The following is a 23,606-nucleotide window of genomic DNA, read 5'->3' as shown; positions in this document are numbered from 1 at the left end:
TTTAAACATACAGAGGCTAGAAGAATGTGTCTTATATCCTTTTTTCCCAGTTAATTTTCACCAACTATATAAACTCATCAGAGTTAAAAGTACTCAAAATGTTTAAAATTGGATTGAATTTGTGAAATTTGGAAATACGTCACAGTTCAAAGTTCACTTTGAGCATATATATATATATACATATATATGTATATATATGTATATATATACATATACATATATATATATATATATATATATATATATATATATATATATATAAATACAGCATAAAGTAATTGTGTAATAAATGTTATGGACTAGAAATTTAATCTCAACCTGTGATTTTTGTTCACAATTCCAGCTGCAACTTTATACCTAACAGCACTTGAGTTTTCCATAAAATGAGATTAGTTGTATCTGTGCAATCAACAATGGACTTGTAATATTTTGCAGTGTGTAAAAACACAACCAAAAGTTGCTGGTGAACAATATTGCCATTTATTGATGTTGCTTCAAATTAGAATATGTACACAGTGCTTAACAAATGTATTGGACCATCTGTCATACAATGACAAATCTTTCTAAAACTAGTTTAAAACTAAGAAACCTTTTTAAAAAAAACAAAAAACAAACCCAAATTTTAGCCGCCTCACTGGGCTTCTTCTCTGAGAAGTCTGAAATTAATCCAGCTAACATTCAACCACTAAAATAGTAAGTAAATAACTATAATTTGATGTCTTAATCAAGAAATAATAATGTGCTTTGCTATTTTTATTATTTTTGTTTGGAAAAGAAAATTCATGGGTAACGATAATTATTATATTTTAGCATTAAAATATCATTTTGGGTAAAGAGCTTCTACATACTGGAGCATTAATGATTTTGATAATTACCAGTGCTGTTCATTTAGAGCAGCTGTGGCTTTGACAGTGGAAACGTGTACAGTTTTGTTTCTCTGGTTTTGCATCAGCCTGGCCTGAGCAATTAAAAGCCACTTATTATGTTTCCTATCATGATAGATAAGAGCGAGTTTTATCTATAGCTCACTAATTAACTGACGAATAATTCATGGTACAATTGTCATGAATAAACACAAACTAATTTCTGGTTGTACCCTTATTTCTTTCAGATACTTTGTTGTTGTTGTTGTTGTTCTACATCATGCTGTATTGTTATTTAGGTGTTTGTAAGTAAATCAGGTAAAAATAACAAAAAGAAAAAGTAGTTTTAACTCTCAGAACACAGAACATTTTAGCTGCTTTTTTCCATTACAGTGTTTAAACATACAGTATATACAGAGGCTATAAGAATGTGCAATATAAAGTGTCTTCAATCCTTTTTTTCAACACAACATAGGCCAGGGGTGTCCAGATTTGATAATGTGAAGATTCTAGGGGGCCAATGGTCTCTGCTATCCTATGTTATTTTATAATAATTTTATTTTCAATTATGATTTTTAAATGGCAATGTAACCAAATCTAAGCCACGCAGGAGTGAACAAATGAAAAAGAATTCTGCCTTTCTTTCACATCTGGAGTCAGATATCATAATAGCACGTCTGTATATTAATGACACACCAACTATATATAATATATAGTTATATATATATATATAACTATATAGGAAAAAGCACTCAAAATGTTTAAAATCGGATTGAATTTGTGAAATTTGGAAATACGTCACAGTTCAAAGTTCACTTGGCTCGTTTTTATGAACAAAGAGAAAAGAAAAATCTATTTTGTGACTTCTGCACAATTATCGCTGTTTTATAAAAAATGTGATATAAAATGAATCATAACTTTGACTCAATAACACATAAGAAGACTGGGAAAACCCCCCCACATTTTTTAAAGCCTGAGTATGTGACCTATAAACACACACACACACACACACACACACACAGGATGCCCATATAAGGAGTTGCGTATTATTCCCACGGCAAATTACCTGCGTGCCGTCACAGATCCGTGCCGTGTGAGCACTAAGGGTTAAATCATTTATTAGTAGAGTCAATATTCTGGAGCAGACTTAAGGAAGCACTCAAGTAAAAGTACTCAGTACTCGAGTAAACATACTTAGTTACTTCTCACATTTCATTAGCTAAGTTTGAGTTCTCCCTCTCCTCAGTAAAGACTCGGAGCCCCTGATGGAGCAGTGTTTGCTCACAGCCTTTATCTCATGTTCACAGTTCCGTTTCCACACAGTGAAATGTCGATGTTTTTATTCTCCCAGGATCGGCCTCCAACTACGTGCCAGCAGTCTGCAACGGCCGTGAGGTGGTGGACTCTACGACGTCCTCTTTGTGAAATAAAAAACACCCCCAAAAAATAATAAAAAAGAAAAGTTCCTCTATAAGCACAAAGGAGACCATCCCACCATCAGTCATCAAACAGGACCGTGAACAACAGAAGCCCCTCATGTCATCCAACATGCTGCGGAGAGATAACTCTGTGTGCGGGCTCGTCTGACCGTCAGTGGCCAAGGTAACTGAACTGTGAAAGCTAAAGGATGTTCCCACAGCGAGCAGTATGTATCAAATGTAAAGCCTTTTTTCTATAGATTTAATATGCCGTGATCTCTTTTTTGGTTTTACAGATTACAGTAGATGTGACGATTAAATGCACCGTGCCTTGTCTGGAAAAAAAAAAGAGAAAAAGTGTTGTGGTCGTCAAATGGGTTGTGTTGTGTTCTAAGCGATAGTGTTAACGCTGTTCTTATCTCATCCTTAGTGCTGTGAATATATAACCAAATGTTCAAGACTCGGAATCAAAAAATAAATTTAGCCCTTTCTGTTAAAAAGAAGAAAAAAACTTAGACTTAAAAGACTTAGACCACTAGAACATATATAAGGGGACGTGTGTCGACGTGTAGTTCGGTGTCATAGTGAGTGCTCTCTTGTAATTTATGTAAATACGATGTTTGTTTTCATATTAAAAGTTAAAACCTCACGTTGTCCGACTTCAAAGATTTTCTTGTGGTTGCAGTAATTCAGAGATATGAGCTCTTCACACACCCTCCCTCTCCAAAAACCTAAATTATGTTTAAATATCATTCACCCTTTCATTTATTTAACTTTCACGACTGTTTATCAAAATTGTATGAGATAAAAGGGACAAAAAGCTGAACATGGAAAGTTTGCATGGACTCTTTTTAAAAAAAGAAATAAAAAATACCAGTGCAGCATGATTTATAACTCAGCTCTACTATTGTGACGTGTGTTTGTTGTTCGGATATCAAAGCTATACTGTAACTAGCACTACTAACTCAACTAGTTAAACGCTGTGCAGTTGTACGAGAACCGTGTGTATTAAAATATTCCAAATCTTGTACTCCAAGACTTTTTTCCATCCTTTATTCTGGAATATCGTTTCTTTTTGTAATGTTCATGCCATTAAATATCTGTAATAAAAACATTCATTATGTGCCAGGAACAGGGAGAGCGACGCTGTGGCCGAAGCCCACAAGGACACCTGCAGGAAAACTGAAGACAGTGCAAATGCAAAATGAAACAAGGTAACATTTCTATAATAAGAAATGTCACCAGGGATATAACACTGTCACCAAGAATGAGTAAAAACACACTTTTGAATGTCAGATCATGTTTAACCCTTAGAACACAGAGCATTTTGGTTGCTTTTTTTCCCCCATGACTATGTTTAAACATACAGTATATACAGAGAGCATAAGAATGTGTAATCTAGAGTGTTTTATTTGTTCTTTTTTCAGCACAACAGAGGCAATCTGATAAAAAAACACGTCATTTTCACCAATTATATAAACACACCTGAGCAAAAAGCGCTCAAAATGTTTATAATGGGATTGAATTTGTGAAATCTGGAAATACGTCACAGTTCAAAGTTCACTTGGCTCGTTTTTATGACCAAAAAGAAAAGAAAAATGGTCTTTTTTGTGACTTTGGCACAAAAATTGCTATTTTATATCACTTCTAAAAATGAGATATAAAATGAGTCATAACTTTGTCTCAACAACACATAAGAATATGTGACCTATAAACAATCCTAAACACAACTCCTTATAAGGACATCCTTATCAGGATCAAGCCGAACAATGCCGAACTGTAGATCAGGTAAAAAGACTTCACAATCCTAAAACGTGGGTTAATCTCCAACAATTACCAGGGAAATGTTTAAAATCTCAATATTTAACAGCGGAGTCTGGTGTATTTAGTGCCGTGTCAGACGGAGTCTGTGCTCCGGTCATGGAGGAAGTACTGAACAAACAGTTTTAAATTAACTGATTCTCATGATTCAGTTACACTGAAAACAACTGCTTTACAAGTCACTCGTTTGTGTCGCACATAAAATTAAGTCACGTGCAGTGATGACTCCGCCTACATTGAGGAGGTACTATTTTTGTAGTGGAAAACCAACCTAAACCGTGCCGAGTCGAGGCGGACTGGGACCATAGGTGGAAAATGGAGCTTAAGGGTTAAACAGATAGTTCAAACAGTCCATTTCATTTTCAGTCAGCCGGTCTCAGTCCTTCAGTAAATGTCTTATTGCTTCTATCTTTATATTTTAAATGTTAACATACTGTTTCTTGAAAGACTCAGCAGGTAAATTACTCTGACATTACTCTCAACATTTGATTCAGCCGACAACAGCCCGTGGAGAAGCAGTTACCATGACAATGCTCTCAGTGTTTAACCCATTAACCCTTTTACAAAGCGGCAGCTAATGGACGAGCCGTAATTAACTTTCAATAACATAAATTCGTAAGTAGCTGGATATCACAAAATAGTAAGATACACATTTGGCTCGACTCCAAAATCCAGTCGCTCATTAATTTATGTCCCACACTGTTGAAGCACAAACACCTCTATGTACTCCATCCAAGAAGGGTATTTTAAAAATACAATCCAGAAATAAAGACATTACACAGAAGGTGATTATTAAACATTTAATTAAAAAAAAAGAATACTCTTGGCAAATCACTATTCATTCGTCCACCTTAGCTTCCTCCGGATTAGGAGACTTCCTTTTGAGAGGAATAATGTAGATCCCATTCTTGGCCTCTTTAAGTCTCCACCATCGACCCAACCTGGAAAAAGTGGGAAAAAAACAAACTTTCACACTCAAATTTCAAACTGTGGCAAACACTTGTGAGGACGTACAGAATTAAATAAATCTAACTCTTTCCAGCAGCGCCTCAAACCTTTGTACATACCAATGGTGTGAAAACAGTGAATAATACAAAATCAGACATTAACGTCAAACGTTGGATCAAAGATCCAAACTCTGATTTGATTATGAGTCACTTTTATTTAACCGTCAGGTTTGGATGCAGCTCCACCGTCTGGCTCTGATCAACACTTTGTTAGAATTCATATAAAAAGAGGAAAATTAAAAATACTGTCACTTTATCCTTCCGGCTGTATTCAGATGAGTGTCTGCTCTGATTGGAATCACAGGTTTTTTTTTTTATTATCTTTAGGCAGTAAAAAAAGAAGGAAAAAACCCTGCAAATCCCATTAAAACCCACATTCATTAGTTGTCTGAAATCAAATTAAGGTCATGTTTCTGCTGATATGTCTTGAATTATTCAAACCAAATGCTAAAGTGGCCTCAAAGACGACGAACAAAAACTGATGTCAGGTTCAGTTGAAAGATGAAAATGTAGTTGCATGAAGAAGAAGAACTTAAAATAGGCAAAGTAAGATTGTTCCGTTTACTTTACACTAAATTATTAACTCTTAAGCATTGTCATTATAAAATAGGATTGTACTTTTATTGAGAAAAAAAACCCTCAGATATAATTGAGGCTTCACTTGAAACAAACAGTAGATTTCATCTTTCATCCTCTCTGTGACAAGAGGCTAATGAACAGATGAACACTGCCACCCAGTGGACGTTTTTTTTAACCCACACTAACATTTTACTATGTGATGCAAACTCCAGTAGTTTCTATGGAAACTAATAAATTCAGTTACCTGTGCTCTTGTCCGACTCCTGCCACCAAGAACTGACCGCTGCTGGAGAACTTCAGGCTGTTGATGAAACCAGACTGCAAGCAAAACCAGAGAGAGACATTTAAAAAACAGTTATTAAAGAGCCTAAACCTTCCTGTGCTAATAGACTTCCTTAAAACACTTGCCACATCCTGTGTCCTTGGAGCTACTTGGCATTTCCACATGCGTATACAAGCAATTTAGGGTCCAAGAAAGTGTAGTTTTCCACGCATGCTTACTCACTCTATTCAATTCCAGTAGTGACGATGATTTCTTACTAAGAATTTAATGTCTTTGAGTGCTGACTTGTCTGTGACTGGGGACTGGCAGACTTCCTCGTGTGGCCGAAGGCAAGTTTCCATGGACTGGAATGTGTGTTGTGCTACAGGAAGCACGAGAAGCCGGGAAAGCAAAATCTACACCGGTGCAAACTAGGGCTGTGTGCAACTAATCTAAATTTGTTACAATCTAAATTACGATTATGGCTCCAAACGTTTACAAAAGCAAAATAATTAGAAACAAAATTATTATTAAAAAAACGGGGGCTTTTATTCTGAAAATGTTGTTCCACTTTCTGTCTCGCTCGTCATCCGGCAAAACTAGACCACAGGCGTTCAGTGGAATCCCGAGTTAAACATGCAGCCTGAGTAAAGACTTAATGTTTTGCTTTGAAGTTTTGTAATTTGCTTGTTTGTCTTAACAGGAAAGTGAGTGGCTGTGTTGGACTAGGACTATTTTATTTACTCGTTTTATTTTGTGCATATTATTGTAATTTTGTCTTATATACTATGTAAATTGCTTCATTGGGATAAAAGGGGCAGAGTAAATAAGATTATTCTTCTTTCTGCTCCTTTTCATTCAAGACTTGGACAATTTTGTGTTTAAATTAACTGTTTTTTATATGCGTACGAAATGAAATAAATAAACTAAACAATATAGAATCATTTATAGTTATTTTAAGGTCAATTCAAAAGATTCATTCAAAGTGTGACCCAGCCCTGAATCAACACAGGATTAAATAATTTCATCATTGGGTTATAACCTACATCTCAAATTGAATCAAAATCTGTCCTTTACTCCTTGTGAGTTATGCCTCTCACAGACAGACAAACAGATAACCTTGTGTGTATAATAATGTGTGCGACGACTTGAAAGCAAACTTGATATGAGGGTAAAAAAAAAAGAAGAAAGTAATCGTTTACCACGGGGACGCTGAAGAGACGCTGCAGACCACGGTAATACTGGCCACACTTCCAGAGCTGCACCTGTGAGTTGTGTGAACCTGTCCAGAAAAAATGTAAAGTAAATACATACAAGTTAACTTGACCAAATTAATTCAATATATTAACCAAAAGAATTGCATTCAACACAACTGTGAAAGGGCTCATTTTAAGTGCCCTGCGTGTTCTTAGAAAAAACTTTTAAAGACGACTCTCACAGCCAGAGGCACCTGAAGCTACGGTATCCGAGTTCTGAAGTGCCGCGACTGAAGCCACCCAGTGAGGCTGCTTCGCCTCCGTATCGCCATGGCAACCATGAGCCTGCTTTACGATGCACAGAGGCTTCTTCTTGTTCACGCTCCAAAGAGCCACTGACCTGAGGTCATTGAGAGAATTGAGAGAGGGATGAAGGAGAGAGACGTGAGTGGATCTGTAAACACGATAAAAAGGTCTCTGAAAATTTGGGCCACTGACGTCTTACCCGTCATCGGCTCCCGTTATCATGTGCTCCTCATTTATGAGTTGGATACAATCGATTGAACCTCTGCAGGAAAACAACATCATGTGTCAAAGGGTCTGTGTCTAAACAACTATTGCAAAATGTGAAATTGATGATACAAAAACAGAAGACAATGCAAGATATTGTTTTTCTTTGGCCTGTAATTCAACAATAGGCAGAATCAAGATTAGGGGAATAACAACTGTCAACTCAAGCTATTTTAATCACTTGCCCATTTTAAAAATTGTGACCATTTACAGCATGAACCTAATAGTAATCTGAACTTGGACACAGAAGCACGGGTGACAGACGGAGAGAGACTCACTCGTGGCCGTGGAAGACGAGCTGAGACTCCTCGGCTATCTTCCACACCCTCACAGAACGATCGCGTCCTCCCGCCGTCACACAGCGTTCGCGGCTTAAACAGTCCAGCCCTGTGATGGAATCCTGATGTCCAAACCTACAGACATGCACGGTCGCAGTTTAAGTCCCGACATGACACACAAGACAGATCCAAATATCTGGCAATAATGTAAATTCTCTTGGTTACTCACAGAGTTTCCACATATGCGTTTTCGGCCACGTTCCAGACCTTGATGGAACGGTCATGAGACGCACTGTACAGATCATGAGATCCCTTCCTGAACGAGAGACCCTTAAAAGAAAAAAAAAATACATTTGATATAACTCGCAAGGAAATGTAGTAAGTATGCAAATGAGATAGAAAGGAGGAGGAGCATACCGACACTGGGCCTTTGTGTCCTGTGAATTTATAAAGATGTTTGCAGGTTTCTGCCTCCCAAATCATGATCAGTTTGTTCATGTCTCCGGTCGCCTAAATATATGGAAACAGTTTGTGTTACTGCAATACAATGCAACACTAACCCACAACAAGCAGACAAAGCACAACTCACTAAGTATTTTCCGTCTGATGATATGGTCATGCATAGGATGTGAGCGGTGTGTCCAACGTGCCGATCCTCTGTGCCTTTCCTTCCACCAGGTATTGTGTGCATTTTCTTGCCAATCTCAACATCCCCTTAAGATGTAAGAGGACAAAAACAATTAACTTAGACTGCCAAAAAAAAACAAAAAACACCCTATTATGGCGAGTCTTTTGTGTACTCACACTTAATGATGGAGCAGTCTTTGGATGCAGAGAAGATGTGCTTGTCATCAGGAGATATGACCAGACAGGTGATTGGAAGTTTGTGTCCTCGTAAAACTCGTATCTCTGAAGCATCTGGCTCTATGAGCTGAAAACACAGATCAAAAGTTAAATTAAGGTCAGTTTGTTAAGGAAAAGTTTTTTTGTAGGTTTATGACAAGGTGACAAGTTCCATACTTACATCTTTGGCAATAAGTCGCTGAAGTTTTCCTTTCTGTTCAAGCTGAGGAGAACAACACATACACATCAAGGTAAATAACACAGACCCTACATCCAAAATATCAACAATAAATGACTGTTACATCAAACTGCCTTCTACAGAGTGATTTCAGCAGTCTTATAGGATCATTACCACATTTTTGTAACATGGATCTAATAAAACTCAAGTATGATGTACCCTCACCTGCCACTTCATTAGAGACACACGTGTCCAACTACTTAACACAAATGTGCCTTTTTGATGACAGAGAGCAGAGAATGGAAGACACTGAAGCAGATGGGCTACAGCGGCAAGACAACCACAATGGGAACCAATCCTGCCACTACTGTACCTAATAATGTGGCATGTGAGTGTACATAGACCGTGCTATGATGAAGATGGAGACACATATTCAACCATAGCAGCACACACACTTTGAAATCCTTATAAATGTGATCTTCTGACATGACCACGACAACAACCGTCTTTGAAACTCTTTTACAGTTCAATTAAGAAGGAGCAACGGTTAAAGAAATCACCACAACTGTTTCCCAATGGACATCTTTTGTGTTGTGAGTAGCACTAGGCTTTTGATATAGGATATAGGATTCTTCTGTGGAAACTGTACACCCATGTCAAATATACTGTTGCATCCCTGAGGACACTTCTCACCACTTCTTCTTCAAGTTTTCCTGCAACCAGATCAGTCTCGAAGTCCTCGTCTTCAGCGTTCTTCTCCTCTGATGAAAACACATATCACACACAGTGATGATGATGATGTTTCGAGCTCATTGGAGCATGACTGACACACTGCAGACTTACCTGCGTCCTTCAGCTGTTCCAGGTAAAGTTTGGCCAATCTGAGCTTCTTCTCTTGTGGCGTTTCCGCATAATCGTTGTCCTCCTTGGGCTGCCTCTTCCTGGGCACTTTAGAACTGAAGCAAAGCAACACAACGAGTTACCACAACTGCTCCAATGTGAAATCAAGTCACATGCCGGTGTTAGCACATCAGAAAGTCACCTCTCTGGCTCAGAGTCGCTGGAAATTTCTTCGTTATATTTGGAGCTGGGTTTTTTCGCTCGCATTTTGCTCTTAGCACCGGAATCTCCATCACCCTACAGCAGGAAAACATCGAGCAGAAGATCACGTTTGTTAAAAAGCCGTTGAGACTGCACCTCAACTTGTAGTGAAGCTGTAGGGTTAGCTGCGTGCTGCTAACAGTCATGACAACTCACCTTTCGTTTGATTGCCGCTGTATTTTTCCCCTGTTTTGATAGTTTGGGATTTACTTTTGACTTTATGAAAAAAGACGACATTGTCAAAAACCCACACGCTCACGTTCCACAGTGGACGAAATTAACTCTCCACAAGTCAACACTGAGCCCACATGGGTACACGCCAACCAAACCAGGACGCCCGGTCGGATTGGAGGAGAGACGCTGATTGGCTGATGTTGTCGGTTTCTTCCAGTTGTCCCGCCTTTTCTGAAAACCCTGCACTCCCATTGGTTTAAATGCTAGAATTACGACGGACAGGAAGCTGTACCTGGGAAAAATCTTCCCTCGGGGAATGATTTTTCGAAGATTTGTTCCGCGCTTAATTGTAAAAAAAATATAAACAGTGGTTTTATAAATATGTGTGACATATAGAGTTGAAGGCAAGCACGTGGCCGTTATTTCACACATATTCAACCGCAAATATTTCGCCGGGCTGTTGCTAATGAGCCACACTTGTAGCAGGATCTATGTACTGTACTACTGCAGTAGTACTACTACTTCCTCTACTACGCAGTATTTTTTTATTTACTGCGCTGGCTTTGTCCTCAGTGTGAGTCGTTACTGTTTATCCTTGAGGTCGAGCTGCACGGCCAGGTGAGCCTCCTCTGAACACGTCTGACGTTTAAAATACCACCTAAAATACCAAAAAAATGCTTGAAATGACAGATTGTGTCACTCACTGTCTCCAGTGTGGATATTAGTTGGTGGGTGTGTGGAGGTAGGGGGTGGAGGGATGCGTTCAGGAACTAACTTTTCATTGTTGCCTCGGATGACTGAGTTTTATGTGAAGCGTAAAAATAAACGAGAGAGGGGGGGAAACAAAGTTAAACTTGAAGTTTGTCTTTATTCCGTGCAGAAAAGCAATACTTTATGACTAAACTGAACGCACACTACTTCTCTTCAGATCACATTTCCCCCGTAGTTTGTCTCCCAAATGCCTCCCAAGAGAGACGCAGGAACGACCTCAGCACAACCGCCAATGAAGATGATAAAGCTCAGCTCAGATGCGCCGGAGTTCGGATGTGATCCAGTGGAGGATAAATACAGGCTGCCCGAAGAGTCCAGCTACTCACCCTTTCCCAACAATGAGGTGAGGGACTTTAAGTGTTCAACAGGGCAAATACTATAGAGGTAGAACCCATTGATCGGCCATCTTTGACATTTTTAAGAATTGAAATCAGTGATTTTTAATACATTTTCTACACATGTATGTACATTTGTTTTTATTGCATTACATGTCATTTAGCAGACGCTTTTATCCAAAGCAACTTACAATAAATAAACTTGATAGTTTTTGACAACCTCTTTCTTGTATGTAATGTTGTTATAGATTGACATTGTCATCAGCCATAGAAAAACCCATTTATCTAACATGGACAATGTTGATTTTTATCTCTTTCTCATTGTGGCAGAATGACACCATTGAATTTGATGAGGAGAATATTTCAAGTCCAGGAATCAGAACAGACACCATCAGTCTCCTGATGAAAATAGAGCAGCTGCAGGCTCAGCTCAAGTATGAACGCAGGTGTAGGATTTTGGCCGAGAGAGAGCTGAGGGAGATGAAAGGTGGGTGTCAAAAAATGGCTTATTTATCATCTAGAGAAAGCACTCGGAGAGCACAACCCTCCGCCAATGCTGCTCACATTCCCACTGTTCCAGTACACTCACAAGATAATCTGTTTTCACAATGATATCGAATCATTTATTCATAAAACTTGCTCTATCCCCAGAAATTGTCATCACAATCACATTTGTATTTTTAAGAATGGTACATAAAAGGTTATCAGCTTATAACAACTAAGTTTATTTATTTTATATGTATATTATTTCTGTATAATTGCCACAAAGATTCCTGGAAACTTCAGTGCAGTTTGATGTTATATTTATATGGAGAAATAGTTTTTGATTATTACAAATTAAATAATTAGTGATTAATTGTATTTAAATTGAGAGTTTCTTTCACTGATTATAGAGCTGAAACAATTAATCAATTACTAAATTAATCTTCTGCTATTTTGATAATCGATTTTCATTATTAAAACAAGATTTCTGATTGTTTTAGCTTCTTAAATGTTTATATTTTCTGGTTTCTTTGCTCTATATAACAAAGAAATTATTAAAAGTGAATCTTTTTGGTTTGTGGACAAAACAAGACATCTGAGAACATCATCATTTCTGGGTTTGACAAACACTGATCAACATTTTTTAACGTTTTCTGACCAAACGATTACTCGATTAATCGTGAATAATTAACGACAGATTAAGATGACAACAATTGTTAGTTGCAGCTCTTAACTGACTTCTATTTTTATTTTCATCAGTTGTAGTTGATCTTTTTACAACTTGGCAAAATGAACACACACACCTAGTTGAATAAAGGGGTTTTCTTATTCTCTACCAAAACAACTGCTCAGTAAAGTATTCAGTTGAACACATCATTTCAACTCAGTTTTGAATGTATGATTTTAGTATTTACAAATAAACCTGCTCCACGGTCAACATTCCTAAACTGACAACACTTCCTTGCAGAGATGAACACTCTCATGATGCAGATGAGACACACGGCACATGAATTACGAGTCACCCTGGATCACGTTCTCCATGGAGGCGAGGCAGGAGTCGGACCACAAAACTCTCAGGATGAAAGCGCTTGCTCTTTCCTGGCTCAGTCTGAGGCAGAGATGAGAGCAGTTCACAATATCCCAGAGGTCGGAGCTCATATTTCTGGTTTCCCCTTATTGATTTGTTGGTTTCATACAACAGTAAATAGTCTGTATGTATTTCTTTGGAACTGACTTTTTCTATTTTGACCCTCAGGATGACCAGAACCTGCTGTTTCTCGCCGAGAATCTCCGAGTCCCCAGAAACCTCTATGAGCGTATTGCAGAGATCGCAGACTACAAGAAATACACTTCAGCGCTGCTGATGATACTTTTTGACAGAGAAACATTAGCCACACACTCTCTGCAGGGCCGGAGGAACACCTTCACAGGAGAGGACTGCCACAAGCCGCAACTACCGCCTGAGATCCTCAGGAGTATAATTGGTAAGATGGCACACTGTTAATTATTTATTCATAAATCTGATGAAGCGAAGCGGAGATAAACACTTTTATTACAAACTTCTCATTTTCAGATCATGTGGCGGACAAGTTTGGTGTTGATTGCAGTCAAATAAAAACGGCAATCCGGACAAAGCTGAATAATGAGGACAAACTATTAAAGAAGAGGATGGGTTTGGTTAAAACTGAAAACAAAGCAATCATCGATCAAAGCTTTTGCCACGGTTCTTCACTCCTGCCGGAAAATGAAGCAATGGGGAATGACTCTCAGTTATAACACTTCAGCTCTGCCTTCATTTGTTGGGTTTCGTTTATAGTATCAACGTGTTACAGATGCATTTATTTAATCCACGTCTAGTTTAGTAAAGGAACCTAGAGCTTGTAATTCAATTAATGTTTTCAGACTTCTTCCCTTTTTACTTAGATTTTTGTCAATGATATTATGATCATGTGTGCAGACCGTGTCAAGTTTAACCCGGTAATCTTCCAAGTCACTGAACAATACTGTTTAATGTGTCTAGTCAACAACCAAAAGTTTGTATTTAATCCGATGTGACTGTGTCTGAACAGCAGCTTTGTCAAGTTGATTCTAGTCAAACATTTCTAGTATATTTTAACAGAATTGAAAGTAGTAAATGTTTGAAATGTTCAAAATGTTAAGAGATCTTGCTGTACCTTGTTGTTCTTTACAAAATGTGCAATACATGTAGTAGTACTATGTTTTGAGATTCTCTTTCTTAGTTTTTTTTTTTTTTTTTTAAAACCCTGAGGTGGAAAATTTTAGCTTCCAGAACATCTGCTGCTCTACTGCTAAGTTTTATTGTTGTTCACAATGAAAAGGATAATAAAACTTTGGAACTGATATCCTGTTAGAGGAGGTTGCTCCCATAGGAATAATACAGTAGTCTTGTTTTCCAAGCAACCAACAGATGTCAGTGCTGAACTCCGTTTCATGCTACATTGAAAGCAGTTTTACACAAGGACCCACTTTTCATGACAAACCACCCAAAAAGTCATGGAAAGAGCAATAATTATATTCCTGACTGTTTTTACTGCCGTTTTACACCTAATATCATTTTGAATAGGTAAAGCCATTGACAGTAGATATACATTGGAAAAATTTGCTTTGCTGTTGGAATAATTGTCTTTTCTTGAGTAAAAGGCTGGAAAAATATTCAGTAGATTAATTATTTGGCAGCCTCCAAAAATATCTACTGTGGGTCCTGAGTCAATGAATGCCTCGGTCAAAAGGTGATGTCAGGGCGACAAGTCAAGTGTAGGATTAAGTACATTTATCAGAGAAAGTTGTGTCCATGAATGAACCAAACAAATCCACCATTTCAGTGTTCAGTGTTGCTCTCCAGGAAAATGAGGAACAGAGACCATGTGTCATGTCCATAGTGGACAGTGTGACGGGAACTGTCTGACACAGAGAGAGAGGGAAAGTGTCTGTGTGCATGTCTTTCTATGGAGGTGAGGACACATGTTCCACACATCTACAGTAAAAGGGATTTTTGATGGTTATAATTTGGTTTTAAGTTATAAAAGACATGATAAACTTTATTTTTCCCTCAAAGGGTAATTTTCTTGTCACAGCAGCAAAAATACAAGCAAGGGATTAAAGAAAGGTAAAACAGAAAAAAACAGAAAAGAAAAATGCCTACGCATTTAGTTAGTAACGGTTCGGGAGAGATCTAGTGTCTACTGTAGATACGTGTGTGTGTGTGTGTGTGTGTGTGATGATTTGATAGAGTCATCCACTGTTGAAAGGTGTGATGTGAACAATCACCCACTGCTGGCTCCTCCCCCCCCCCTCCCTCCCTACCAGCCAGCTGTGCTGCCTCACTGAACTCACAGCACATCACCTCTCTGTCTGTCTGTCTGGCTGTCTGTATCAGCCTGCCAAGGCATCTTGTTTCAAGGCTCATCCATCTGTTTCATTGGGAGAGGGAAGAAGACAGTGTTCATCAGAAGTTGCAACATGGCAGCATGGTTCCTGAGAGGGCTCTGTAAAGTGGATCAGCACTTCTGCAGAGCTGGAAGAAATGCCTGAGCACAGACTTCTGAGGATTCAGAATGAGTCATCACTTAGCTTTGGAAGGGCTCCGCTTTACAAGACTCAAAGGAAAACTTTTTAATGGGAACTACAGCCAATTTAAAGTTACTTGGTAAGTTGTGTGGTTTTTTTTTTTTCTGAGTCAGCAGCTGTGACGTCGCAAATCCAATTTCCTATCAGAAATTGCCATTAGTGATTAGATTAGTGATTAAATGTATTTGTTTTCTTGAAATACATGCAAGTGATTCCCACGATGCCCTGCAAACATCTGTCCTGAAACAGTGAGGACAGATGTTTGCAGGGCATCTGACATATTGACAATGAATTAATTTGTTGGAAGTTTTTAGTCCAAAAGGAATAATCACGCAATCACCTGTCTTCTCCCCCAGATCAGATTGAACTGATGATTTTATTATGCAAGTGTATATGAAAAGCTGCATTAGCAACTTTATTCACATGTGCTGTAAAATGCTGATTTTTGCAGTCACATAATGTGCTATAGCTGAGGTAAAAAAAAGACTTTCTATTGAATTAATAATACATAATAATTACACTGGTGGCTGACAATGATCATCACTAATAAGACATGGACTTGGAGAATGGGCTATATATGGTGCTGAAACGGATACACAAACTTACTTCCATTATACGCATGCAAATATAGATGTGCGTGTCGTTTGTGGGGATAAGTCTGAGATCAAACATGGTGTGCCAATAGCTGTCAACCAGAGAGGATTACAGCAGTGGAGAGCATCAGTGGATCAGTATTTAGGACAAAAGCATATTTCACTGCCATACTGCACATAAATGTCAAAGCAACAAAGATGCGGGAAAGAAAGAACGTGATTATTTGAATTAAAATGTGGTGAAAGTGTATAGTAAGCACAGGATGTGTATTCAGCCAAAGCTTGCTGTTTGTTTTCAGAAGAAATCGGGGGGTCAGACCTGTGTCGATGAGCATTCTCCCTTTGATACTGTGGTGCAGAGTCACTCTGAATACATACTAATCAATGACACTATAGTTCCCTGCAGCTGGGCTAAAACAAGCACACTCATTATCTTTCATTTCAAAAGGATTTGGGGAGGATGGAGGAGAAGACAGGGTGTCCTGCATGAATTATTCCCCCTGATCAGGTCTCTCCCCCACAAAACAGTGAGAGACAGAGACAGAGGGAGAGGGGACAAACTGGCCTTCAGTGGATGTTTGGTGGGATTAATAACAAATTAAATGCATATTCTGCATGTTATTAGATACGTTAAGTTGCCGGGTCTGGTGCTAACACACACAGTACAGGGATGGAGGAGCTTTGTCCGTCCTAATGATGTCTCAGCTGTACACAACATGCCCTGCACCAAACAGCAGTCATAGCTAATAACTGGCATGTAATATCATTTCAAATGTAAACACATGCTTGTCAGATTCGAGTCATTGCCAAATGAGTTCACGTATGGTCATTAAGTGTATCTACAGTATCAGCTCTCCATGTGTCTCAGTATGTTTGTGTTTAGATGTCTCCGTGACATTCCCACGCTGCACAAAGGAAGTGATTCATTTTATGAATAACACACAGACAGACAGGAAACAGCGATACTGTGCTAGTGAAGACAGACAACTGCCAAAAAGGTTGTGACTGATCGCAGCAGGGAAAAGTTTCAGAACTGAATTCTACTGCTCAACAAACCTGACCGTTCAACAGCTTGACATGAAAGATGCTTCCTGCGCCCGCCCGTCCGCCCCTGCACTGCCGGTGTATTCACACACATGCTCCCTCCGTTAGGTTTAATAGATGGAGGAGGCAGTTTGGGCCGTTTGTTGAAATCAAAGCTATTACATAAACGTTAAATATAATTTATTTTCTCTTTACAGGAGCGAACGGTGATTCATCCGACGTCTGAAGGATCCTTTCGCCTCATCACTGCACTATGGAACACACGTGACACTTGAAAACCTTTATTATGAATCATGGAGGAACACAGCACGTCTCCGACCCCTGACTGCAATGAGAACACCACTGCTTGGGCACAAATGCCCTCAGGACCCAGCAGACACTATGGCACCCTTCCAACCCCCCAGACACACTTCAAGGACCTGGCAGGGATATTTTTCATGGTGACCATGAATGTTCTGGCTCTGCTGGCCAACACTGCCGTGCTGGTCGTCGTCATAAAGGCCCCTCATCTCAGGAAATTTGCCTTTGTCTGTCACCTGTGTGCAGTGGACCTGCTGTGTGCCATCGTGATCATGCCACTCGGGATCATGTCGAGCTCTCCCTACTTATCTGGTGTGACGTTCAGCGTGCTTGAGTGTCAGGTGTACGTGTTCCTCAATGTGCTCCTCATCGCTGCCTCCATCTTCACCATCACGGCCATCAGCGTTGAGCGCTACTACTACATCGTCCACCCCATGCACTACGAGGTGAAGATGACGCTGAAGCTGACCGCAGCCGTCGTGGTGATGGTGTGGGTGGCCTCGGCCGTGCTGGGGTTGTCCACGGTGTTCGGGTGGCCGGCCCAGGGCGGCCTTAGCACCGTCAGTGCCGCACACTGCTTACTGCACTGGAGCCACAGCAATCACAGGCGGATCTTCTCTGTGCTCTTCAGTGTCACCTGCTTCTGCCTGCCCGCTGTTGTGATTTTTACGGTGTACTGTAATGTGTACAAAGTGGCCCGGGTGGCCGCTCGCCAGCATGGAACTCTGCCCTCGTGGACAAATAATCAACTGAAACAACGCTCGGACTCAATAAACAGCCAGACCACCATCATCACAACCCGGAACGCCCCACGCAGGATTATGCGTGACCGACCTTTTGGTGGCGGCAAAGCTGCTCTCACACTCTTGCTGATCGTTGGCCAGTTTCTAATCTGCTGGCTGCCTTACTTTGCTTTACACCTCCATCTGTCCATACATGCAACACCCAACATCCCTGCTGACCTGGACGGGACCATCACCTGGTTGGCCTATTCCTCCTTTGCTATTAACCCATTTTTTTATGGGCTCCTCAACCGACAGATCAGAGAGGAACTCTGTAAGCTGAGGCGATGCTACTCCACCCAGCCAGTAGATTTGGGCATCTCCAGCCACGAGGGCTCAGGCCACGAGAACTTCCTGCAGTTCCTGTACAGGACCAGCTGCACGTTAGAGACACGGGCGAGCTTTGCCGTATCCAGCCCTCGGAGCACTCTGGATCAGACTGGACAGACCGGCTTAAGAATACCAGGACAGATCCCAGAAGAATTTGGTTAGATGTATACCTCATCTGCACAGCACTTACGGAAGTTAAGATATAGCATCAAGACATCTGAAGATGATTATAAAAACAGGAACTAATGGTTCCTGTTCCTAATGACTTTGAATGAAATGGTTGCTTCTGTGTTTGGGGGCAAAACCATAACGTTAACAGGGACCAATCTCACTAAAACTGTTTAGCTGCAATCAGTAGTTTTATGTCATAGAAAATGATCACACTTGAGCAATAAGTCATTAGTATATTAATGGTGCCACTTCTCACAATTATGGATTAGAGTGAGCTGGGGTAACTCACAATATCCGTAAAATCAGGGGATTTCTTTTTCTTTTTAGTCAAGTACAAAAGTACAAGTGTCAATGTTGTCATGTTGTTTTGTTTCATATTGGTTTTTAATGTGCAAATAAACACTAGTTACTTTAATTCTTTATGTAAATCAATGTAAGTAATCATTTTATCCTGCTGTGCGTTAGCAGCACGTCGATTCAATCACTTTATTTATCTCACAGCACAATAAAAGCATAATTAAAACACTTAACATAGATATATCCATACACACACACACTGTCACCACACATGATTAGTGCAACGTGTGCCATTCAGTTATGATGTTAAAATACATAATAATTACAAATACATTTTAAATATCAATTCATTTTGTTTGCTGGCTAAATTCCCACCACTCTCTAAACAAATTTTACAAACGCAGTAAAACTCCCTGTGCAACACACGATTGTGCATCCTTTAAAACAACAACCCCCCCCAAAATAAATATTATTATGGCGTTTTGACTCTGATTAGATAAGCAGGGATTTTCTGGTTCAGGACATTCATGTCAATATGTGACGAGTCGGTGACTAATGCTGAGCACATTTAGTTAACTCGTGATTATATAAGGAGAAAATGCCATTTCATTACAGCTGTAGCGGTTTTATTTAATACCTTCATACAGTATGCACACCAGCACATGAATCTGTATAATAATGTGTTTATTGAATATGACACCTGCAGTTTGTTCTTGTTAAAGTAAGTTAACAAGGGATAATATTGGATAGATAACTGGTTTTTGTCACTGATGTCAGGGAAGACGGAATTATTAATGACTTTAGAGGACAATACAGACTTAGATTCCTTTTACTGGAGACTTACTCTTAACCAAAACTACTACTGACCTAACCCTAACCTCAACCTAACCATACAACATGTCCTCACCTTAAAATGCAATACTTTAATACTTTACATTATGGGGATTTGCTTTGTCTCCCCATAATGTGGCTGTGTAAACAGATTTAGGTCCTTACAACATCTCTCTCTCTCTCACACACACACACACACACACACACACACACACACACACACACACACACACACATAGTACAGTAATTTATTGACATCCAGATATGTTAAAAGCAAGATAACACTGTGCCAGTTTATGATCTCTGGCACTAGATGGTGTTGTGTAAGAGCTGTAGAAAACGGTACAGCTATTATCAAAGCCAATATAATAAAATACATCCAAAACAACAGGTAGAGATGTACATACACACACACACACACACACACACACAATTGAGAGTAGAGTGTCTTATATCCTTTTTTTCAGCACAACCTAAGCAATCTGATGAAAAACAAAATAAAAAAATCACCAACTATATAAACACATCTGAGCAAAAAGTGCTCAAAATGTTTACATTTGGATTGAATCTGGGAAATTTGGAAATACGTTGCAGTTCAAAGTTCACTTTTTATGAACAAAAACAGAAACGAAAAAGGAAAAAGTCTATTTTGTGACTTTACATCACTAGTAAAAATGCGATATAATGAATCCTAACACATAAGAAGATGAAAAAAAAGGAAGAATTTTTTAAAGCCTGAATATGTGACCTATAAACACACCCCCCCAGGATGTCCATATAAGGAGTTGTGTATTATTCTCACGGCAAATGACCATGGGTGCACCTGCGGCACAGATCCCTGCCGCGTGAGCACCAAAACATTTACAATGCTGATGGAATACCGGTTGAATGTTCCACTATATTCTTAATTGGTCAGTCATTAAGCATACCTCAGGTTATGCTGTAAAATAATAACATCAGCTTTAATGAGACAATGAGAGAGTCACACAAATCCAGTCCACATCAGCCAATGAAACATTGGCGATAAGGTTGTCACTTCAAAGAGCTGACTGCTTGTTTCATCATCCCGCTTCCACACAGTGTGGCTCAGTTTAATGAATATTTAAGCCAGGGCAGATCTTCATAAGTTGCTCATTAAAGTGAAACACCTCCCACCTCAGTGACCACTCGTATTAAATCAAGACAATAACATCAACTGTGCGTCTCTTTTTTTTCAAAGCGTATTCATTGCAGATCAAACACGAGCCCCACTCAGCGTGGAAAATGAGGATTCATGCCTTGAGCTGGGTCGAGGGGTGGTTTGTTATTCCACTGTACTTAATGGTGGGTCTGCTGAAGAGACCTCGTAATGTTCTCCTGCTGCCGCGTCTGTGCCGTGGGCGTGTACTTCAGGTCTGAGGAGCCTCTCTTCGGCTCACATCACAGACGGTGATAATGGGAGGAGGACTCGTCGGGAATCAAAGGGAGAAGGTGTGATTGACGACGGGACTTCCTGTCTGTCACTGAACCGCATACACACATGACAGTGACAGTTCATCTACAGTTTATCCAACACAACACAACACTGCACAGCACAACACAACACAACACAACACAACACAACACAACACAACACAACACAGCACAACACTGCACAACACAACACAACACAACACAACACAACACAACACAGCACAGCACAGCACACCACAGCACAACACAACACAACACAACACACAACACTGCACAGCACAACACTGCACAACACAACACAACACAACACAACACAACACAACACAACACAACACAACACAACACTGCACAACACAACACAAATCAACACAACACAACACAACACAACACGGCACAACACAACACAACACGGCACAACACAACACAACACAACACTGCACAACACAACACAACACTGCACAACACAACACAACACGGCACAACACAACACAACACAACACAACACAACACAACACAACACTGCACAACACAACACTGCACAACACAACACAACACAACACAATACAACACAACACAACACAACACAACACAACACAACACAACACAACACAACACAACACTGCACAACACAACACAACACTGCACAACACAACACAACACTGCACAACACAACACAACACTGCACAACACAACACTGCACAACACAACACAACACAACACAACACAACACAACACAACACAACACAACACAACACAACACTGCACAACACAACACTGCACAACACAACACAACACAACACAACCTCATCAACTGATGATGATGGACCCAAAGCCAGGATGAGGCAGAATACATTTGGGCCATATTATTACATGCTCTTGTTCATGTCTAATGCATTTCTGTATAATGATGGAGAAGGGGATTATATGCTGACAGTCAATTTATTTAATTTAGTTTTTTGTTTTTTGTCAGAATTGAGATTGGAACCAAGGGGGATTAGCGATTGCATCGGTAACGAGACATGACGAATAATCAGTCTGACCTATTGTTCTGAACCGAGCGGGAAAAAGTGTCCAATGTCTGCATATAAACTGCTGCTGCTGCTGAACATCAGAGGGGGTGAACTGTGGGTTACTTTATTTATTTATTAGGGACAAAATCATTGATAACTGCAAAGTAATGATCAGATTCAGTGCATCGCAGCATTTGTATTTGTATTTTGGGCCTTTAAAACAACAAACATTAAGCATAATCACAAGTGGCATAGTGGCATGATGACATAAATAGTTTTCTTTTTAAATTCTTATATTTATTTTTAAACAAAAGTTATTTTCTCTGTTTGACACTACATTCCATATTTTAGCTCCCTTAGAAAATGACATCTGGCCAAGGGTTCTATTCCTGTGTGATACTTTAAAGTTTTTAATAATGTATTCTGTTTGCTGTATAGTGGTAACCCTGTATGTGCTGCTGCCTGTCCTGCATGGCCAAGACCCCAACCCAGGGGTGTCAAATGTACGGCCTGCGAGCCAGAACCGGCCCACCAGAGGGTCCAATCCGGCCCGCAGGATGAATTGGTGAACATTGGTGAAATACTATCATTTTCAGTGTCAGAATCATATAACTCCACTGTGATCTGTAGGTTAGGATGCACATGTGTGAACGGTAAATTAAGCATAATATTCTAGAAATTGCATTTATTGTTTATAGGTTATTATGCTACTGGTCTGGCCCACTTGAGATCAAATTGCGGTGTATGTGTATATATCTGAACTATAATGAGTTTGACACCATTGCCCTAACCATAACCCAGTAGAGTTCTTGATTTTTTATTTTTCAAAACACTTATATTTGATAAGTAAATGATTAGAAATGTTAGAAATATTCAAAATAAAGGCTAAAATGAAATGGGGGGGGGGGGGGTGAAAACCCTCTGATTATGAGAGATATTATCATACAGAAAGTGTAAATAAATCAAAATGGGCTGAAATGTGTTCACAATTTCATAACAACATATGATTATGACTCATTCTGAAATATCTAACACCCCCCTCCCTCATGTGACGTGTCGGGTTAATCACTAAAGTGCACTTAGGTGAGACGTGTCTTCCTCTTTTCCACTCACACTCAGCCACTCCGCTGACCTCACCTGTGCAGCTGTGGACACAAACAAACCCCATCTGTTGAGATGTGCCGTCCATTAGCATACCCTCGTCTCCTGCGCCGACACAGGAAACTCTCTGTCATCGATACATCATGTTCTTTTTCTCCGTCTTCTTTCTCCCGCAGGCAGAAACGATCATTTCCATGGAGACTGTGCATGGGGTCAGAGTAGTTTACA

At 39.6% G+C, this 23,606-nt stretch overlaps 4 protein-coding genes across 6 annotated transcripts in view; 3 read left to right on the top strand and 1 right to left on the bottom strand.

The window, feature by feature from the left end:
- Nucleotides 1–4,415, top strand: part of grm2b (glutamate receptor, metabotropic 2b) — a 29,152-nt gene extending 24,737 nt beyond the window's left edge. The window contains exons 6-7 of one of the 2 annotated variants that reach the window (XR_009240413.1): nucleotides 2,215–2,465; nucleotides 3,411–4,415. Coding sequence is in view for 1 of the 2 variants with exons in the window: in XM_058631565.1 (XP_058487548.1) it covers nucleotides 2,215–2,288 (74 nt within the window). In the remaining variant the exon portion in view is untranslated. Of the gene's footprint in view, nucleotides 1–2,214; nucleotides 3,312–3,410 lie in introns of those variants that run through there. The other variant, XM_058631565.1, reaches the window with a different exon arrangement.
- A 499-nt stretch (nucleotides 4,416–4,914) lies between these two features.
- On the bottom strand, nucleotides 4,915–10,468 carry rrp9 (ribosomal RNA processing 9, U3 small nucleolar RNA binding protein). Of its 2 annotated transcripts, none has more exons than XM_058631566.1 (15): nucleotides 10,273–10,468; nucleotides 10,058–10,152; nucleotides 9,859–9,971; nucleotides 9,709–9,776; nucleotides 9,019–9,060; nucleotides 8,799–8,925; nucleotides 8,584–8,708; nucleotides 8,412–8,504; nucleotides 8,224–8,324; nucleotides 7,995–8,129; nucleotides 7,652–7,714; nucleotides 7,389–7,546; nucleotides 7,153–7,232; nucleotides 5,933–6,006; nucleotides 4,915–5,043 (listed from the first exon to the last, which is right to left on the bottom strand). In XM_058631566.1, the coding sequence occupies exons 1-15, from the start codon at nucleotides 10,351–10,353 to the stop codon at nucleotides 4,941–4,943; spliced, it is 1,458 nt and encodes a 485-aa protein (XP_058487549.1). In that variant the 5' UTR covers nucleotides 10,354–10,468; the 3' UTR covers nucleotides 4,915–4,940. The 2 variants fall into 2 exon arrangements, with proteins under 2 accessions (XP_058487549.1, XP_058487550.1); XM_058631567.1 differs by having other exon boundaries at nucleotides 7,401–7,546; nucleotides 10,273–10,467.
- Nucleotides 10,469–10,620: 152 nt separating this feature from the next.
- LOC131460786 (uncharacterized) lies at nucleotides 10,621–14,240 on the top strand. The gene is made up of 6 exons (XM_058631568.1): nucleotides 10,621–10,908; nucleotides 11,219–11,404; nucleotides 11,727–11,883; nucleotides 12,847–13,025; nucleotides 13,135–13,363; nucleotides 13,453–14,240. Exons 2-6 carry the CDS (start codon nucleotides 11,249–11,251, stop codon nucleotides 13,653–13,655), a joined length of 924 nt encoding a protein of 307 aa, XP_058487551.1. The 5' UTR covers nucleotides 10,621–10,908; nucleotides 11,219–11,248; the 3' UTR covers nucleotides 13,656–14,240.
- A 1,047-nt stretch (nucleotides 14,241–15,287) lies between these two features.
- si:ch211-213o11.11 (probable G-protein coupled receptor) lies at nucleotides 15,288–19,025 on the top strand. Its single transcript, XM_058632237.1, has 2 exons — nucleotides 15,288–15,546; nucleotides 17,302–19,025. Exon 2 carries the CDS (start codon nucleotides 17,398–17,400, stop codon nucleotides 18,676–18,678), a length of 1,281 nt encoding a protein of 426 aa, XP_058488220.1. The 5' UTR covers nucleotides 15,288–15,546; nucleotides 17,302–17,397; the 3' UTR covers nucleotides 18,679–19,025.
- Nucleotides 19,026–23,606: the final 4,581 nt, after the last annotated feature.

This window comes from Solea solea, chromosome 6 (assembly GCF_958295425.1).
Source record: "Solea solea chromosome 6, fSolSol10.1, whole genome shotgun sequence".
NCBI classification, from domain to species: Eukaryota; Metazoa; Chordata; class Actinopteri; order Pleuronectiformes; family Soleidae; genus Solea; species Solea solea.
This window is presented reverse-complemented; position numbering and strand designations above follow the sequence as displayed.

Bases quoted from the DNA above. Each gene is read 5' to 3' on its own strand.
- rrp9 (XM_058631566.1), bottom strand. From the start codon at position 10,353: ATGTCGTCTTTTTTCATAAAGTCAAAAGTAAATCCCAAACTATCAAAA. The intron at 10,153-10,272 runs GTGAGTTGTCAT...TTCCTGCTGTAG, and splicing joins CAGCGGCAATCAAACGAAAG to GGTGATGGAGATTCCGGTGC. The intron at 7,715-7,994 runs GTGAGTCTCTCT...GTTTTCCTGCAG, and splicing joins CTCGTCTTCCACGGCCACGA to AGGTTCAATCGATTGTATCC.
- LOC131460786 (XM_058631568.1), top strand. From the start codon at position 11,249: ATGCCTCCCAAGAGAGACGCAGGAACGACCTCAGCACAACCGCCAATG. The intron at 11,884-12,846 runs GTGGGTGTCAAA...ACTTCCTTGCAG, and splicing joins AGAGCTGAGGGAGATGAAAG to AGATGAACACTCTCATGATG. The intron at 13,026-13,134 runs GTCGGAGCTCAT...TTTGACCCTCAG, and splicing joins CAGTTCACAATATCCCAGAG to GATGACCAGAACCTGCTGTT.
- si:ch211-213o11.11 (XM_058632237.1), top strand. From the start codon at position 17,398: ATGGAGGAACACAGCACGTCTCCGACCCCTGACTGCAATGAGAACACC.